The sequence below is a fragment of the Protopterus annectens genome, chromosome 8.part0 (assembly GCF_019279795.1).
Source record: "Protopterus annectens isolate FY-2018-M chromosome 8.part0, PAN1.0, whole genome shotgun sequence".
In the NCBI taxonomy this organism is placed as follows: domain Eukaryota; kingdom Metazoa; phylum Chordata; order Ceratodontiformes; family Protopteridae; genus Protopterus; species Protopterus annectens.
In genome coordinates this window covers 258,002,399-258,022,891 of record NC_056741.1, presented here as the reverse complement: position 1 = coordinate 258,022,891, position 20,493 = coordinate 258,002,399, and the positions used below count along the sequence as shown (strand labels likewise).

At 40.8% G+C, this 20,493-nt stretch overlaps 1 protein-coding gene across 2 annotated transcripts in view; it reads right to left on the bottom strand.

The window, feature by feature from the left end:
- Positions 1–20,493, bottom strand: part of DENND4B (DENN domain containing 4B) — a 2,518,380-nt gene that overhangs the window by 2,477,652 nt on the left and 20,235 nt on the right. For both annotated transcript variants that reach the window (XM_044079736.1, XM_044079737.1), the window contains exon 2: positions 17,524–17,779. In XM_044079736.1, the coding sequence (XP_043935671.1) occupies positions 17,524–17,779 (256 nt within the window). The remainder of the gene's footprint in view (positions 1–17,523; positions 17,780–20,493) is intronic.

The window sequence follows — 20,493 nt, the reverse complement described above, 5'->3', positions numbered from 1 at the left end:
CTTAGAAACAGAAGGAGAAGGCCTAGCCACCTTAGGAAGGGAGGGGAGTACAGTTACCTGAGAGGCCCCTTCCGCCTGACCTGCCTCCTGGGAGGTCACATCCTGCAAAATCAAAGTTTCCCCCTGGGACTCCAGGGAGGCCTCCGTCGGAACCACCGGTTCCACTGACGCCTCTAGAGAACCGGCGTCCGGTTCGGACGACTCTTCCAGTCTGGGTTTAGCTGCTTTGTCTTTGCGCTTCTTTGAAGAAGCGGGCGTCGGAGTATCCGACGGCATATTATAGTTGCACCGCTTCCCAAAGACCAACCTGGCACAATCTAACCTACGCTTAATAGTGCGTTTGTTGAACCTAGCACAAAAGCGACACCCAACAATGTCGTGTTCAGGCCCCAAACAAGGTATACACAAATTATGGTAGTCTCTATGCGGTATCCGTTTCCCACAAGAAATACAGTTATTCACTTTTTCTGACATCCGGTAAACCACTGAGGCAAGAAAAAACAAAAATATTCCCCAACGGGGTACTTAGCCAACTTTGACTTCGGTCTGAAACTCCGAATTCGAAAAATTTCAGAAAGCCGAACGGCACTTGCAACGCTGCTTCTGCATCGGACCATGCGGCAAAAAAGACTGAGGATATGACGTCGGTCATGCGCATTTGTACCCTGACGTCCTGATGTCAGTCAAATACACCTTGACCGACGTCAGCCTTATACTTTGATATTCGGGCCGACCGAGGACAGCGGACTACCCAAGTGTAAGGACTGCAGCAATGTGAGATGAAGAACATCTGCAAGTGGTTTTAATAAGCATGCAAGTAGAAAACTACAAGCGGATTTAATAAGCATACCCATAAAAACTATACCGGTCTACAAATGTAATGTAAATACATGTAAATTTATCCCTGATTGGGTGACAGCTATGTGAAAGCTATCTGTAAGATTGCGAAAGGTAGTGTGACACATTTTGGAGAAGGAAGCTAGAGGGTTATGCAAACATTTGACTATTATCTTGTATCCAATGACTGTTTTGTGCTGTTGCCTGTACTGAGGGAAACTGTTTGCTATAAATAGATAAAAATGAACAACCGCTTTTCAGGACATGAGTTACTTTAAGTAACATCACTGAGAATGATGTTGTCAGCAGCATCATACAGTCACTGAGAATGATAATTAATTGACATCAATAATTTGCTTAGTTTTTCAGGGATCCAATGTGTTTTTTAGCCTGGAAGAAGGTGAAAGATACTCCCAACTGTTTCCTGAGGGATGGGTCTGCATAACCGACTGCCTTAGGGCTTCTGCAGGCTGGCTACGAGAGTATGGTTTAGGTATTTTCACAATCACACTCAGCATTCTCGGCGGCACGTTGAATGGAATGTTGCTGAGAATGCCTTGAAAGCTTACAGTGTGTGGTTGCAATAATACGCAAGTACTATATATACATATATATATATATATATATATATATATATATATATATATATATAGATAGAGAGAGAGTCTGTATTAAATAAGAAAACGCTTATTCGTCAACCCTAGTTCAGCAAACGCTGAAAATGCCGAACAATTGGAACAGCGATTTTTTTCCCCAAGGGGAAAAAAAATAATCGCTGTTCCACAAAAAACAAAAAAAAAAAAAAACTTAACAGAAAACAATCACTTCATTGGCTCTTCTCGACAGCGGCTCAGTTAATTAATCAATGGGGCGGCGAAAGCTGACACACTGGCTAGGCTTATAAATGCCCTTGGGCAGATAGCCTAGTACCTACCTATGAACCTATAAGTCTGCAGTAGCAGCTGGCTCATAAGGAGGAAGGGTGAATTTCTCCAATACAAAGTTAAGGTCCCAGGGCTGGAGTTGGAGCTCTCCTGGGTGGTCGCAAATTTTGGCCCCACTGAGGAACTGCTTGAGCAGTGGATGACAGAAGAGGGGAGGCTGTGTGTTATAATGAGCTGAAATGGCGGAGGCGTGAATTTTGATGGAGGAGAAAGACAGGCCCTTGTGAAGCATCTCAGTTAAGTATTGTAAAATCTGAGGTAAATTGGGCACTGCTGTGCTCATCCCTTGAGACTGGTTCGAGGCACAGAATCTTTTCCATTTTTCAGTATAGGATTTTCTAGTACTAGGCCTCCTTGCCTCTAAAATGATATCCATTTCTGGTTTACTGAGGGATGGTAAAGGAGAGATTAGGTAACTAGCCAGGCTGCTAGGTTCAGTGTTTGAAGCTGTGGGTGCAGAATCTGGTTCCCCTGCTGAGACAATAGGGTAGGAGTCTGAGGCAGGTGCCATGGGGCCAACAGTGACACACTGCGCAAGAGGGGGTACCAGTGTTGGCGTGGCCAGTCTGGTGCAATCAAAATCATCCTTTGTTTGTCTTGTTTGATCTTTAGTGGTACTGTGGAGAGCAGAGGCAGATGAGGAAAGGCATAAACCGATAGGTTTTTCCAGCTGAAGGACAGAGCATCCACTTTCCAAGCTTGTTTGTGGGGAGTCCTTGTGCAAAATTTGTCCAATTGATAGTTCTGGGGGGAGGCAAACAGGTCTATATCTGGGCTCCCCCATTTGCTTGTCAACATGTTGAAAATCCTTGGTTCCAATTTCCACTCGTGTGGGTCCATGAGATTTCTGCTTAGTTAGTCTCCCAGTGTATTTAGTTTTCCTGGCAGGAATTGAGCTTGTAGATGCACTTGGTAGCTCAGGGCCGTCTGCAGACAGGGTAAGGATGTGTTCCCCCCTGCTTGTTTACGTACCACATAACAGTGGTGTTGTCCGTCTTTACCATTAATTGTCCTGGAAGAATGTGGTCCTTGAAGGCTGTCAGAGCATTCTGTACAGCTAACATTTCTTTTTGATTGATATGCAGGTGCATTTGACTTGGGTTCCATTTGCCTTGAATGCACTTCCCTGTCAAGTGAGCCCCCCATGCATAGTCTGATGTGTCTGTTAGGATTTGGGCGGCAGGGCGTAGTGTGAATGATAGACCCTTGTTTTGGTGGCAGGCATCTACCCACCAAAGGAACTCTAGGCGTAGGCAAGGTATGATAGGAATCACTGCTTCTAGATCCTGAGAATGTTGACACCATAGGCTTTTTAAATACAATTGTAGTTTCCTCATATGCAGTCTTGCATTTGGAATTAGAAGAATGCAGGGGGCCACGAACCCCAAAGGCTTGTAGTATTTGCCTTGCAGATAGCAGGGTTTTTGTGGCCACTTGTTTGAAGTAGGTTGTCAAATGAATTTGTTTCTCCGGCGTGAGGAAAGCCATCTGGGAAGTTGTATTCAAGCTTGCTCCCAGGAATATAATTTGTTTGCAGGGTACCAGGTGTGATTTCTTTTTGTTTATGGTGTACCCCAGACAAGTTAGTACCCTTTGTACAAAGGCCAGATGATTCAAAAGTATGTCCTGGCTTTCTGCCTGAATTAGACAATCGTCCAGGTAAGGGTATATTTGAATATTTCTTTGTGTGCAAAATGCAATGACTGGAGCTAGGCACTTTATGAATACTCTGGGCGCAGTAGATAAGCCAAAGGGTAGAGCAGAGAACTGATAGTGCGTACAGCCTGCTTTGAAGCGTAGGTATCTTCTGCAAGATTCCGATTGGGATGTGCAGGTATGCTTCCTTTAAATTTAGTGTTGCCAACCAGGCGTCTTTGCCTAGCATAGGGAGCAAATGGGAAGAGTCAGCATCTTGAATTTTGGAATCACCAAAAAGGTGTTTAGAGTAGACAGGTCCAGGATAGGACAATTGTCTTTTCTGGGTACCAGGAAAAGTCTTGAGTAGAAACCTTGTCCCTTTTCCTGTTCTGGTACCAACTGAATAGCCCCGATGCTTACGACAGAATTGCTTTTGGGCCTCTTCCCACTGATTTGGAGGTAGAGCTGACCACCCGCTTGGTGTTGGTAACATGTGGAAGTGAAATCTGTATCCCTGGGACACTATATTTAAAACCCATTTGTCCTGGTTAATGAGTTCCCAGTTCTTGGCATGAAGAACAATCTTCCCCCCCAAAGAGGCAGTCAGTTGAGAAGTGCTTGGAAGTTTTAAAATGAAATCATTGAGATAATTTACCATAAGGGGGAGTTTTATTACTCCCAGATTTGGAAGTGAAGGCCCCCCATTGCTTAGTCCTGTGCTTACCCTGGGACTGAAGCCTAGGAGCTCTGCTGGATCTGGGTTTGGACTGAGAACATCTGGAAGAGGCAGGAAAGGACCAGTTCTTGGAAGGCGAATGTCTACTAAACCTTGGAGGTTTTACTTGTAAAAAGCTTTAACAGTATGCATAGATTTAGCTTTTTCCTCCATCTTTTTAAAATCTTCTTCTGCCTTGTTGCCAAACAGGTGGTCCTGGTTTAAGGGAGCATCCAGTAATCTCGCTTGAACATGATTTGGCAAGGATTGCTCCTTAAGCCAAGCATGCCTTCTAAGTACAGACCCAGTTAAAGCAGCCCTGCAAGATGCCTCCAGCGAATCAAAACCACATTGCAAAGTATGTTTTCCAACTTGTTCAACTGAATGCAGTACATCCTGTGAATCCTTATTTTCAGCACAATCAGGAATCCACATCATTTTCTGTTTAATCAATCCAATAATATGCTGCTGATACTTTAACATTTGAAGCTGGCAGTTTAAGGCCCTAATGGCCAAAGTTGCAGAAGTGTATACCTTCTTACCCCATCTATCCAGGCCCTGGAGTCTCTATCAGAGGGAGTAGGATTTTTGGCAGTAGTAGCTTTAATGTCCTTGGGTCCCTGTGAAATGGTCTCAGGATCCGCAGTAGGATTTTTAAAAAGGAACTTGCGAGAGTCAGGAACCCTGTAATATCTATCAGGTTTTCTGGGAGCAGGAGGTAAAGAGTCAGGGGCCAAGCTATATTCTGAAAATGCAACTATGTCTAGTACAGGAGGTATGGCTAAAGGCCTGTGCTGGGGCAGGAGTACGAAATCCCCAAGACTCTTTTTAGAATCAGAGAAATCCTGACTTTCCCAATGAAAATACTCCCTGAGAGTATGCAAGGTTTCACCAAAAGAAAAATCCTCTTTTTTTTTGGGGGGGGGGCAGAGGGAATAGAGTCCACAGCATCAGAATCCTCATAGGTAGATAAGGGTAAATCCAGGTCATCAGAGGAAAAAGAAAATTCAGAATTCTGGTCAGAAGTATCATAAGCAAACTCAGTCCTAGGTTTCTTAAAGGAGGAAGGCTGGCTTCCCCTGATTAAAGTAATAAGGTCTTCAGCATTCTTATTTGTTTTTTAGGCATAGAGGCCTGACTATGCGGTCTGGGCGTCAGTTTTCTGGGCATGGTTCGAGTTTTAGGCCTTAAAGTAGGCGACGTTGGTTTAATACGCAAGTCAGTAGGCCTGAATACACTCTCAGAAGCCAGTGCCTGCACAGCGGCTCCGGACCCATCCAAGGTACAGACATCCGCAGGTTCCACAGTTGAAGCATTTCACGGCATACCGGACTCCTAATGGGTTTCAGTAGAGGCCTGCGAATCTGAAGTAGCGGGTATCATGGGGCTGTGACAGCGCCTCACTGAGTACTGGTGAACTGGCGACTGGCTTAGGAGAAGTGTCGTCGGCAGCTTTGGACCTAGGCGGCCTGTCTCTGTCTTCATCTTTGCATTTTTTCAGAATGTCGGTAGTCGAATGGCTTACCGAAGACGCATCAGGATAATTGAACTGAGCACCAAAATATTTAGAAGCGAAAATATACCGTCATTGGATAGTTCGTGGTTTAAATAAGGCACAAAACCGACAGCGAGGTATGTCGTGGTCAGGGCCTAGGCAAAGAATACAGTACGAATGAAAATCTATACGAGGTATTTGCTTTCCACAAGTAATGCAATTATTTACTTTTACTGACATCAGTTAAGAGCAAGAAAAAGTTTCCCCAACGGGGCACTTAGCTTTTAGTTTTTAAGACTTTGGTTCTGAAACTCAAATGAAAATTTCAGGAGTCGGCCGACCGGCACATGTGAACTGCTTCTGCTTCGGGCACCACACAGCAAGAAAGACTGATGTAAGGGCGTCTGCTGTATGTTTTATACCCCTGACGACCTGACGTCACAGAAGAAGGGACAGCAACCGACACAGGACCCAAGACCTTGTTAATCAGGTTGATTGAGGGCTACTGCAAGCAGATAACCCAATGTAATAACTGCAACATTGAAACACGAAGAACATCAGCATTCCATCAACTGACCCACTGAACTACAGACCCATCAGTCTAACAAAACTAATATGCAAAGCATTGGAATGAATCATCAGAAATAAGCAAGGACATTGGCCCCATCCCAATTTGGCTTTAAGGGAAGGTTGTGCTAACTTAACCAGGTAGGCTTATTTGAGAGGTCCACCAAGGCAATGGGCAAGAGCATAACAGTGCACATTGTGCATCCTGACCTGGCCCACTCAGGCATTGTTGACAAACTTGTTGAGTTAGACATAAATACCTACCTAACTCGCTGGATTGCCAGCTGGGTGACAGACAGGATCCAAGAAGTCAGAATCAGTGAATTTACCCCCACCACAAAACTGGTTGCCAACACAGTACCCCAGGGCACTGAGCTGGGCCAGCTCTTTGTTTGGCATCTGCTTCTCATAGGTCATAGCCAACATTCAAGGCCTCTGTCTTACCAAGTTCACAAAAGACTGTGAATTGGAAATTACTACATACCCCCCAAGACACTGACATCTTGCAAATGGGTTTAACACAAAGGACCGATGCCAAAGCCATGGCCTAAAACTCAATACCAAAACACACATTAAAAAGCCTTTTGGGAATCTGTCAACCCAACTTAATTACTCCATCGATAAAACTCTCCTAAGATTCGGCCCAGTACAAAGGGATCTGGGAACATATGTAGACAGCAATCTGGCCTTTGACCAACATGTAGCTAAGATATTAAAAAAATCAATCTATGTCATCCAACTTATAGTTAAGGGTATGGCATACGGGTCCAAGGAAGTCATAGCAACAATCGACTTTGCCCTTATCAGATCTAACATGGAGTACAATTCTGCCCCCTTTGGCATGTACCTAACCAGACACTTGCAACACAGTTCAAATACCCACAAAGGTTTCTCACAAGGAGAATTCTGGACATGAATACCCTGTTCTACACAGATTGCCTAAAGGCTCTGTCTCTGTATCCAGTCACCTCACCTACAGGCTGCTGAGAGCACATCTTTGCCTGGCTTACAGGAATTCCTCAAACCCAGCCCTGATGGACCTACTGCACATGTGCAAAACAAAACATCAGAAACACTAGATCTAGGGATATGAACTTCAGCACACTGTGTTTATATCACAGGTGGAGACATAGAAATGCATGTCCCAAAGGATCAACTCACTGTGGAACAGGTTTCTTATCCATGTAAAACACAGTTCATCCCTGACCCTATTCAAAGCGAAACTGACAACTGGATGAGAAATTGTAAATTTAGCCCCGGTCTGGCCACCATGTCTCTTATGGAAAGAGACTGCCAGTAAGAAAAGTCTTATCCTAACACCCCTTATACAAATCCCTTAAGTTACCTTCCTACTAACATGTGCCCTCCTCCCCATCCAAATGGGTTGGTGTGCACAGCTTGGCTTGTAAGGGCCCTGGTGGTCATTAGTCTAGTAACAACCTACAAACATATTCCTCAAAGACCTGGATAAATAAGATTACACCTTCACTTACAGAATTTATAAATATTGTCACTGCTGAGTGTTAAAGAGCTGTTTACTGACAAGTGGCTAAGAGGGCTAAGGCTGTGAGCTGTAGTTCCTGTGGTACAAGGTTTGATTTCCTAAGCCCTCATTTGTCTACTGTGTGACCTCGAGCAAGTCACTTAAGCAGATAATGCTTCTGGGTCGCCTCTGAAAAAAGTGTGTGTCCAGTGGGTCTACCTGGTTAACAAAAGGGTATTACTCAAATTGAAAACAAAAGTAATCACAGAATAAAGTTACTAGATTAATATTTCTCTATTAATACGTTCAATCTTATCTATGCTCTGCTATGGCTACTTAATGAATTTTAAAAATCTATGAATCAAGAACTGATGTAACCACTTGTATAAATAGTTTTATTATGTTAGTATTTTTTTTTTGAATTCAGTAAAAACAAACATATCCTCTATCCCCGGGTTTGGCAACTATTAGTGTCTTCGGACCTACTGGCAATTGTGAGGTCTGCAACAAGAGGGACTGACACAGACAACAAGTGCTACAGCCATGGACAAACTCCTAGCGAAAAAATGCATAATATGACACCTTGGAAAGATCATCACCTCTGGATATTACCACATTAATAATATACCCCTAAAAGTAGACCCAGTGGTCAGGGATCTGATAATGTATGTTGACAGCAACCGACCTTTGACAACCATGCGCCCACTATGGTGAGAAAATCATTCTATGCTGCACAACTTATAAGGACATGGCATCCTGGTCCAAGGAGGTCAGTGTTCACTATACTATGTTCTCATCAGACCAATCAGAGTACTCTACAACCTTCAGCATGCACCTGACCAGGCACTTGCAGCAGCCGGAGAGACAGAGATTTCTCACAAAAAGAATACAGGGAGTAACCAACAAGTCCTACGCAGACAGCCTCAAAGCAATATCTCTGTACTCAATCTCCTACAAACGACTGCATGGCAATCGACACCTAGCTCAAATGGCATCCACGGATTTCTCACCGAAGGATCTGCTGCACATCCGCAAAACAACTAGCATTAGAAATACCTGATACAAGGACAAAAACCTCATCTCCAACATAAACAGGACACGTTGGAGGGACAGGTATGTGGCTCACAGATTACCTCTTCTATGGTACAGACTTCCCATCCACATCAAGCAAAGCTTATCCCTAACCCAATTTCAAAGTAAATTGAACCAATGGATGGGAAACTGCAAATTTTGCCCTGGTTTGGCACCTATGTCCCTAATGGACAGGGGCAGCCTGTAAACACTGTGTGCAATCCTACATCACGATCATAAAATTCCTCAGGTATTGACATGGCAGCAACAGTTTGTTAAACTTGGGGTAATCCTGGCTGGAGTTAAAATGGCTTTTATGCTGATAAGACATGTTTATAGGTGGTTACTAGGCTAAATATATGACCCAGCTTGAGGTACCACAACATTTTCTCACTAAGACAATTAAAGGCTTTACTTCCTTGAGCTACCCAGACTGTCAAATACATATATTTTTTTCTTTTTTGTTTCCAAAACGCCCTCCATCTACCCTACAAAGCCTCAAAGGATGCAGTCCTCTGCAACCTCTTGGACATCTGATAAACCACCACCCTCAACACCCGCTCACGTGATCTTAACTCCCACAATAATATAAACAGGAACTGCTGGAGACAGAGATATGTATCCCACAGAATCCCCATTTTATAAAATAGATTTCCTTTGGAAGTAAAGCAAGCTATCTCCCTGACCTGCTTTAAACAATACCTGGATGAATGGATGGGCAACTGTAAATACACCCCAGTTGTGGCCCCTCAAGCATTCACTGAATGGTGTCCAAGTAGACATTAGTTGTGACATGGGAGCCTACAATTGGTGGTATTGTCGCCGAGTTGCTAATGTTCCTGTGGATCAACAGCATAGCAATGACCTATGAAACCATGAATCCCACTGAAAGGGAACAAATAGGCTAATCACCTGAGAAGGGTCTTAACTCATTAATACCTATGCGGTGGGGAATGTCACACACCTAGCAGTCCCATACACATACTGCATTCCTGAGCAGTTTTTTTGAAAATAAACTTAAAAAGCATAAGATAAACAAATGTAAATATTTTGTGAATAATAGGTACTAAAATAGTACAAATAATGTCATCAGTAAGAAGTATTTGCAGTAATAGTCCATGTATTCATAATCTTTCTAAGAAAAGTATATTATAATGGACACAAACCCTAAATTATACTTTTATTAAATGTACACAAATTATCATATCCTAGAAGCTGTAGTACCTAGACATATATTAGAATATTTTGTTAAACAAGGCACAAGCTTTCACATGACAGAAATTCCTATACAAGTGCATGATTGAGATATTTACAGAAATATTAGTAACGTAATAACACTAAGCATCACTTAAGATGTGCAGTTTACAGTGCAAAGACCAAATAGTTTTCTTCAAAAATATCTAAGGTTTCACCTGTTGTCATGCAACAGTTTGCAAGTCATTTGGTTTTTGAAGTATCAAGTACATACAGAAATATTGTTTAGTTTAGCAAACTAGGACTCTCAGATAGTGTGGGATATAAATTGACAATGAATTTCCTGTCTCTCAACATGGCATTTCACACCATGCCCCTCAATAACAGGTAGTGCTCCCAGTTATTTATGTTCATGTTTCCTTAAGTGACAAAATGCTATACTGTAGAGCATCCTAAATTAACAATCTTAAATGTCATTTTGTTAATTACTCTTCGCACTTTCTAATCCTGCCTATTATTAAGCTAAGTCACTTGGTAAAAGAAGTGAGAATTAAAAGAGGTCTGGATGCCATAAGGAGCTATGGGCATGAAGAGGAAGTGTACAAAAATGGCATTGCAGGCCTGAGGGAGTTAATTCTACAAGCAGTGGGGGCAGTGTGTGCAGAGAAAAATGCTTTACAAAATAACAGTTTACATCATAAAAATTGTATACATATATTAACAAAATCTGTTTTACTTTACTTCTTTAGCCTATTCAATGTCCTTCTAAATGACAAAAGTAGGGTTTATGCATTTTATATCATCCAAGAGTAACACAGTCATGTATTCAAGTCTTTCAGCTATTACTACTTGCAAACCAGATTTCATATATTTAAGCAATAACCAACAACTGGTGTGGTATACTGAAGATTTACCCACGGTTGGCTTTAATCACTTGGGCAAATAGATTTACCCACGGTTGGCGTGGTTTAATTACGAGGGCAAAGACATTGTCAAAACCAGCTCTTTCTGCTGATATGGTTTCATACCTTCACTAACAGAAGTCTTGGCTGACCTCCTCATGGCCAGATTTAGAGTTTACACACCATGTGTCCTCTTCATTAACAAAAGCTGCTGAAGAACACCACTCTACTCGCTTATATGTAATTTCATAAAAATGAATGCACTCAGTTTCACTGTTCTAGCAAGAAATCTTGGGTTTTCTCTGTGTACATCACTATCCTGAGAAGCTTGAGGAACATTCTTTCATTCATCTTCTCATTTCAAGTTTTATCAGCTCACCAGAATAGCTAATCAAATCTTCTATTTTCTAGCCTTTGGTCATTTTAACTTTATATATTCCACCAGTGTCTCATGTATTTTAAACAGCTCAGAGTGCATTTATTTTTTTCCCCTGTAAATTACTGGGAGCCTTCTTTGTGCTAAACTTGAACTGGTTTTTGCTTTACAACTGACAGTTTTCCAGTTCCAGCTTTTTCTTCTTTTCTGGTTGACGTCCCCTTATTGTCTCTAAATTTCTTCTTGATGGCATCCAGGCAGTATAATTACAGATAATGTTTACTGGCTACTTAAACAATTTTGTCTGTTTTCACATAGAGTTCTAGTCAACCTGTCACTCAGTATGCAGTCATGCTGGAAAAAAGTCAAATCTGAAGAACTCTTTTTAATTTATATATTTCTGCTTTATATTTTAGTGACAACTTATTTAACATTACAGAATTGTTACTATTTTTTTTTGTTTACCTTACTACATATAACTGCAATGTCATTGCTTTAAAGCTACACCAGAATTTTAGTGTCTGCTTCGAACATACTCAAGACAGATTTTGCATTTATGCTATCAATTACTTTGTTTCTCAAATATTTTTAAATTAAACTTTTGTTTGATGGCTGATTTCTGTTCTAACGGTTACCTCCTCTGCTTCTGTTTTATCTTCATGCATTTAACTGCATCTTTTCCAAATGCTTAACGCCTGTTTGTTTATAGCTGTAGAGTGCTTTGGCTGATGGACTTGAACAAAATAGTCAATGTCTGACAATCGGAAGGTGTAGAGTATATCAAAGCTGCAGTCACAGCCAGTGATACACCAGGTAAATGGAAAGTGCTCATTAACAGAAGCTAGCTAGCATACCATTGCAAAAACACCCCATATAGATATCCCATTCTGAGTAATTCCTCCATTTACAGAGATTGGTATAAAGACGGCTACAGTGCAAAGATGATGAAGGAAGCGTTCAGGGAGTACAGCAATAACTTTCAAACCAGAGAGAAAAGAAAACTGCAGATGTTTACTTAATGGAAATGGAATCTAACGATATAACAAGTAGCGCACTTCCCAAACTATTCAGATGTTGCACCAAAATTTAAAAGTAAATATAAAATATGAATCCCCTGGATAACAGGCACTACGAAATAACCCCACAAGCAAAAAAGTACACAGCACAAAAACATCTTGGAGGCATGTTCTAGAACAAGAAATCAAGATGGGGGTTTGAAAAGGGCAAGCAAAGAACTAGAAAGTTAGCCAAACAATTGTATACATGAAACAACCACAAAAAAGTCTTAAGAGCAGAGCACAATCACTCCACACACGTAGAGAGAAAATACAGCAAGGAATCCTATAGTAGGATTATAGCTTTTGTCTTGAGTATTTATTTATTTATTTATTTATTTATTTTATTTTACATTTGTTAACCGGGATGGTCCGACTGGATACATGTCCTTTTTCAGCGGAGGCCTGGGGAGAAAAGCTCCAACAGAGTTACATTGATAATTAGGTACAGTAAATGAGCTGAAAGAACTTAACAAAAACATAGGCTATTTACATACAAGTACAAGACTGCCATTACTATTTCTGAGATTACTACAAATGTAACATTATTAACATATTAGCAAGGACGGTAGGCAGTATAATGACATAGAGTTAGACAGGATACATATTTCTTTATCACAGTATACAAAGTACTTATCATCTTAGCTAGTTGTTTATGTTTTAGTTAATGGCACAGAGCTAGTCTGGGTTTGAGCAAGGACATAGCCAGTGTGACTTGAAGTGGAGTTTTAGACTATTTTTGAATTGACTTAGAGAAGTTGCAAAGCGTGATGTTGTTTGGGAGAGAGTTCCATATTTTACCAGTGGTGTTGGCAAATAGCGTCACCACCTAGGTTGAGAGATTTAGTTGTTTGGACAAGGAGTCTGTTTGCTGAGCCAAGTCAGCTTACATTGGTGTAGCGAGTCATTAAGTTTTTAGTACTGGGGTATTCTCAGGTTGTTTAAGGATTTTGAAGGCCTCTATGAGTTGGGACTGGTGAAGAAGGTGTGGGAATTCTATCCATCCAAGCTTTTTCAGGTTAGTACAGTGGTGTGTTCTGTAGGGTAGGCCTGTAACGAACCTGGCAATGTGATTATAGCAGGATGAGAGCTTGGCCAGATCAGATTTGTTAAGGTGAGTGAGGACAGGAGAGGCATATAGTAGGGTAGAGAGAAGGTGTGAATGGGCTGTGGCTGCCCTGGCATTCGGGGTAAGGAAGGCTTTAATTCTATATAGGGTCCCAAGTTTCTTGTTGACTGACTTAATGGCTTGGTTGATATGTATATCAAATATGAGTTTATTGTCAATGTTTACTCCTAATAGCTTTGTATAGGTGTCTGGGGAGATGATGGTCCCATTATTGGATTTTATAGTGAAGTTTTCAATCGGAGATCTATTGGTTGGGTAGAAGAGAAGTAACTTGGTTTTGTTTGGATTTAAGATCAGGAGATGGTTGGCAAGCCAGTTTTCGACTTTGGTGAAGCTATGTTGGGTGGTAGTTAGTAGATTTGCAAGAGAGGCATTGGAACATATTATAGTCGAGTCATCTGCATATTGAATGCAGGTGGCTTCAGGGATGACTGTTTGGATGTCGTTTATGAAGACTGAAAAGAGGAGAGGTCCTAATATGGAACCTTGAGGAACTCCTATGGTATTTGGTAGTACGCAGGAGAGCTTGTTTTGCCACATTACTGCTTATTGTCTCCCAGTGAGGTAAGCTTGAAACCAGTCAAGGGCTGGAGCATCTAGATACAGGGTTTTTAAAGTATATAGAAGTAACTGATGGTTTACCATATCGAAGGCTTTCGATAGGTCCAGGAAGAGAGCAGAGGATATTTTTTTATTATTCCGGTTAAGATTAATGTTTTCAGTAAAAGAGAGGAGGGCAGTGGTTGTACTATGACGGGGTCTGAATCCATGTTGAGAGTCTGTGAGTAGTTTATTTTGGGTTAGATAGAGCATTAGTTGGTTGTGCATGCACTTTTCCATAATTTTGGCAAGTGGTGATAGTATGGCTATAGGTCTATAGTTAGATAGTTCTGTGGATGAACCTCCTTTGTGGAGTGGAATAACATAGGATATTTTCCAAATTGAGGGGATTGAGGCCTCGGTTATGGTTCTGTTAATTAGGATTGAGATAGGGCAGGCTATGACATCTGCAGCAATTTGCAGGTATTCAGCCGGCAGAAGATCGGCTAAAAGGGTGGTTGGCTTCAGTTTTTTCAAAAGGGATCTGATAAAGGATGTGGACACTGGCTGGAAGTTAAAAGAGAGTGGTGAGTCGGGTATAGTGTTTATAGAAGTGTGGGGAGGAGAAAGTTTGTTAGCTAATGACTGGATGGTTTCTGTGAAGAAAGTATTGAATGAATTGGCTATATCTTCTTGGCTCTTGTCAGATAATGTTCCTGGGGTCGGAGTAGTGGATTTGCCTGGTTGGAGAAGTTTATTTATGCCTGCCCAGTACTTTTGAGGGTTATTCTGGTGTTTATGTTGCAGATTGTAGAAGTAATTTTTCTTATCTAGTATGATGGCTTTTTTAGTCTCATTTCTAAGTTGTTGGAATTTGATACGATCTAGGGGTAGTTTGGTAGTGCGCCATTTATCCCACGCTTTGTCTCTAGTTGTTATTTTGGTTTTGGTGTCTGTTGTTAGCCAGGGTGCTAGTTGAGTTTTAATTCTTATTGAGCGTTTAGGGGCATGCGAGTCAAGTATAGTAAGGAATGAATTGTTAAACGATGACACTGCCTCATCAAGGGGAAGGAACTTTAGTTTTGTCCAGTTACATGATTTGAGTTCAAGTTGAAATTTAGTTGGGTCAAAGTTTTTCTTGGATCTGATAGACCTATAAATAGGTAAGCTTGTACAATTAATTTTGTCTTTCATGATGTATGTGAGCAGGTGATCACTAAGATCATTAGGGAGAGTTCCAGACATATAGTTCTGGGGATGACTGTTGGTGAGTATCCAGTCTAGTATACTCTCTTTTTGGTTACTGTTACCTGTACGTGTGGTAGATGATATTATCTGAGAGAATCCATGTAGGTTAACAGGGATGGGGTTGGACTGTGCTGTGCATTGGTTCCAGTCAATATTAACATCGCCCAGGACAATGGTTTCTTGAGGGTAGTTGTTGGCTATCCAATGTAGAATGACCTCTAGTGTTTCTACATTGTTCCCAGGGGGAATATAGGTGACAATTTGGTTAATGCCCTTATGATTATTTAGTAGAATTTTTAGAGCTAGTATTTCAGTGCTAGAGACCTGGGGTGGTTGTATAGGGTTAGTTATGATGTTAAGTGTGCTATTATATAAGATGGCTATTCCACCTCCTCTTTTCTTTACTCTATCTGCCCTAAGTATATTGTAACCAGGAGGCAGGATCTCATTGTCTTTGGTTGATGGCCGGAGCCATGTTTCAGATAGACACATTATGTTGGGGAGGTATGTGGCTAGTACAGCATGCAGGCTATGTATCTTATTGTTTAGGCTTCTAATGTTTAAGTGGCATATTAGGAGGGAGTTGGCCAGTCGGTGGGAGAGTGGTGGGCTGGTAGGATTTTGAGTTAAGGTTGGGCCTGGATTAGGATGGATGTCCCCATCTTTGGTTATGTTTTTTCTTAGATACGCTAGTAGTCTAATAACTTTGAATAGTAGTTTTAGTTCATATTTGGATTTTGGTGTTGGAGTGGTTTTTTTAGAAGCAAGTGGTTGGAATTTATAATTTTTGGGGTAGTGTAGTAGTGGGCAAGTTCCAGTCAGTGGAGGTAGGGGGTCTTGGTTTGGCATTTTGGATCAGAGAAACCTACGAATGTGAGATTTTCATAGCTAGTAAGAAAGTATGGCAGAATTAAGAGTGGTAAGATAAGAGGAAGGAGTTTATAATTATTTATAGACATGTTATATGTCATCAATGGGTGGGGTCAATGTGCTTCAGAGGAATAGTAGTGGTTAAACAGTAAAGTGGTGGGGGGGGAATTGGAGAGGAAGTTGTGTAGGTTGGAGAGGAAGTAGGGGTGTGGCCTAGTGGCTATAAATGTAGACACAGTGGGGGCGGGTGGGATAAGGGGGCAGGGAGGGGAGCAAAGCGGAGCGGGGCTAACCCAGTCCCAAGTTTTTGGTCCTATGAGTGGGGTAAATAGTCTGATAGTGTAAGTAAGCAGATTGGAGTGCAGGCTTGAAATTCAACATAAACATATACAGTTGTAAAATGTCTAATACAATTCAACATAAATAGGCATTTACAGTTGTAAAACACTTACTGGAGAGACACCGAGCCTTCATGGGGCCTGTAGCAGAGTAGATTGTAGTTTTACAAATGGTGCCTGCCACAGGTAATATTTATTAACTCTGGGATTGTCTTAAGGTAATAAACAGGGAAGGGGAGGGGAGAACAAGGGTGTGAGCAGGCAGTTCTTTGTACTGCTTCTAATGAGCCAAAGCAAGACAAGTATGTGTTAAGAACAATCACAATTGACCAAGGACTGCTCTGAAACTAAGTCTTGTCTTAATTTCTCAGGTGGAAAACCAGGATAACCTTGTATCAGTAGGCTACTGTGGTATAGTTTAAATAAACAAACACACAGTATTGATCAGTTATTGATACTATTTGCTAACAGAAGGGAATAAGAGAAAGTGGAAGATGTATGTGTGTGTGGTGGTGGTGGGGGGGGTGCTTATAGCCAAAGCACAGTGCTCTCCAGGGGAAAATGAAGATTGGCTCAAACAGTTAGACACATACTCAAAGTTAACTGTAGCTGTTTGCAGACAGTTCAGACCCGGACTGCACTTTTCTTATAGGAATGTTAAAGGTGGTACCGGAGTTGAGTACTTAAGAGTGGTGTTAGGTTCGAAGTTAACTGTAGCTGTTTGCAGACAGTTCAGACCCGGACTGCACTTTTCTTATAGGAATATTAAAGGTGGTACCTTTTGGTGTTAACATTCAATTTACAAAGATTCTGTGACATGAAATGAATGCAGATAAAGCACACTGCCATCTCCTTTCAAGATGATCCGTAACAGCTGTGACCAAGTAAAGAAGGGCACAAGAGGGAGGGAGAGGGAAAATCTCAAATTGTCTATTTAATTTATCTAAATCAAGAATAAAAGTACCCCTTAAAGGCCAAGTGGAACAGTGATGCCCATGAGTGGGATAATGACAGCTTCACAGAAATGCAGTACTAAATGACTTACTATAAGCAAAAAAAAAAAACCCACACTTATAATTTCCATAAAAAAGCAAACTGTAATTAGCTGCAAGCAATCTTACCACCCCAGATGTGAGGCTTCTTTCCACCCTGCAGAAAGTGTGTGGTGTGCTCTCGCCTTTACTGGGAGCAATCAGACAAATATCAGTCACTGCTGGTGTATTTAATGCCTGGGAATCTGGAGCACGTCGAAAGGTAATGAACATTCTCTGATGTCCAGCACTGCCACCCATGTTCAAGTTAGCCAAACGACTATAAGGTGTAGTCTCAATAACACAGTAACCAGGTTTTAGGTCATCCTTTCCCTCGCACAGAACCCTGGAATTAAACAAAGTAATTATACAAGTCTTCCATCATAAAAACATGCATGCATCAACTACATCCCCAAATAGTGAAATCTACCAAACATTGTATTCACCTGCTTGATTACATAAAACATGCAAGAATACAAGTGTAAGACAGTTTCATTTTATTATTTTTAGCAAACAAATAAATCCAAACCAGTCCAGAAGTTGAAAATGTTGTAACACAGGTGCCCAGTAGGAAGGTAGCTGGAATAAAGAAGCTGAACCATGACAAAGTAAAGTCTTCTTTTTTAATACAAAATGGTGAGCGCTTTCACAATTGCTTCATCAGACAGTTCATTCAAACAGCAACAACATTTAAATACTTTAATTCATTACTAAAACAACCAATCCTACCACTCAAAGTTAATACAGCACTCAGCAAGCAATTAATTACTATGGTTACGTTTTGCCCTTAGTTAATTGCTGAAGTCAGAAAAACTCTGTTCAACAACCACATGCACAAAATGTAAAGACAAGAACATGTGGATAAATATAAATACATAAAAAGTCAATGAATACATTTATAATAGATTTTAGTGTTCCACTGAAGCCAGTGCTAAAATCTAGAAGGTTAAAATAAAATAAAAAATAATAATACTATTTTAACAAGAGAAGACTACATAAACTCATGCAGGGCTTTGGGTCAATATGACAGTATTTCTTCAGCTGCTTCTAGCATAGATATCACTAAAGACAAGCATTTGTTGAGATGTACATGTATTAAAGCATATCCCGCGGTGGTGGTGCTGCAGTAGTGTTGTCGCCTCACAGTAAGACGCTGTCCGGTTCGACTCTCAGCTAGAGAGTCTTCTGCGTGGAGATATGCGTGAATGGGCGTACCTTCGTTGAAGGCTGTGTGTCAGGGCTGGTAACTCAACACGTAAAAATCAACTACCAATCATTAGTGAACCGGAGTTCCGCTGTGGCGACCCCTACCCGGGAAAAGCCGAAAGACACAAACATTTATTAAAGCATATGTGTTTACTAGGTGGACAACACGTGCATTTATTAGGCATAATTATATGTATTACGTTGTTGAGTGTGAACTGCTTATATTTTTATATATATTTTTATGCTTATACCCATAAGTAGTTACTAAATGGGGAACATGAGTATATGTATTTATTCATTGACCTTTTATGTATTTTATTATAGCAATAACCCACACCTGGGTGTGGGTAATGCTGGATTTACCCATGGTTGGCGTGGTTTGGTCCCGAGGGCGAAGACATTATTTAAGAAAAGAAACTATTACTTTTCTTAAATAATGGCATAGTATAATGCCTGTTTACTGCCCTTCCGCAGATGTCTGGCATCCGCGCGCAGTACATCAGAGCTGTGGGCAAAAGCAACGGAGAAAGCAAGATCTCCGTTGCTTTTATTTTGCTATGTTAAATGGGTTTAACATAGCGAGACAGTTTTAAAATAAGCAACGGAGATGTCCGTTGCTTATTTTAAAACTGTCTCGCTATGTTAAACCCATTTAACATAGCGAAACAGTAAAAAAACAAAGGAGATATTGCTTTCTCCGTTGCTTTTTTTTAAAAACCTGTCTCGCTATGTTAAATGGGTTTAGCATTGCGAGACAGCTTTAAAATAAGCAACGGAGATCTCCGTTGCTTATTTTAAAGCTGTCTCGCTATGTTAAACCCATTTAACATAGCGAGACAGTGTTTTAAAAGTAGAGTTATACTAATGGAAAAAAGTCTGGGTGACCGGACCTTTTTCCATTAGTATAACTCGATTTACAATGTGCACGCTGGCCAATCAGCGTGCACGTTTTGGGGGGGGTCATGGTATAATTATATTTATCCACATGCTCGTCTTTACATTTTGTGCATGTGGTTGTTAAACAGAGTATTTCTGACTTCAGCAATTAACTAATGGCAAAATGTAACCGTAGTAATTAATTGATTGCTGAGTGCGGAATTAACTTTGAGTGGTAGGATTGATTGTTTTAGTAATGAATTAAAGTATTTAAGTGCTGTTGCTGTTTGAATGAACTGTCTGATGAAGCAATGGTTACCATTGCGAAAGCGTTCACCATTTTGTATTAAAAAAGAAGATTTTACTTTGTCGTGGTACAGCTTCTTTATTCCAGCTACCTTCCTACTGGGCACCTGTGCTTCAACATTTATTATTTTTGTTAATGACTTACACTCAACCTAAAGTGACAGCAGAGTAAGAACTTTGATGCCATGAACTGTATACACATCTCCCATACCACTCAACTGTTAAGATTTAGATACATTTATACGATTTTTGCCCTCAGAATTAGCCTTGTTCCTCCTAGATTTATTGATTTTTCTTCATAAAGACATGCCACATACATTATTAAATAAACAGAGTAAGCCAATACAAGGACTTGTTGAGCTCTAACTATATGGGGTTTAGTAATGGAAAAAGAATAGTTGTGTAAAAACTTACCATAACCATAGAGGTCCTGCTCTTCTATATGTTGTAATTTTCATAACATAAGGGGACTGTTGCAAGCTGACTCATACATCAAACCAGTATATAAAAGTCTAATACTACTGTAGGGTACATGCAATGTTGCATATAGTACGGGTGCTACGGTAATAAAATGACGTCAAGAATAATGCAGACGACAGCACGTACCAATCCTCAGAACTGAATGCCACAAGAAGAGCACCAGCCTGAACCAAGGTGAGGAAACACATCACC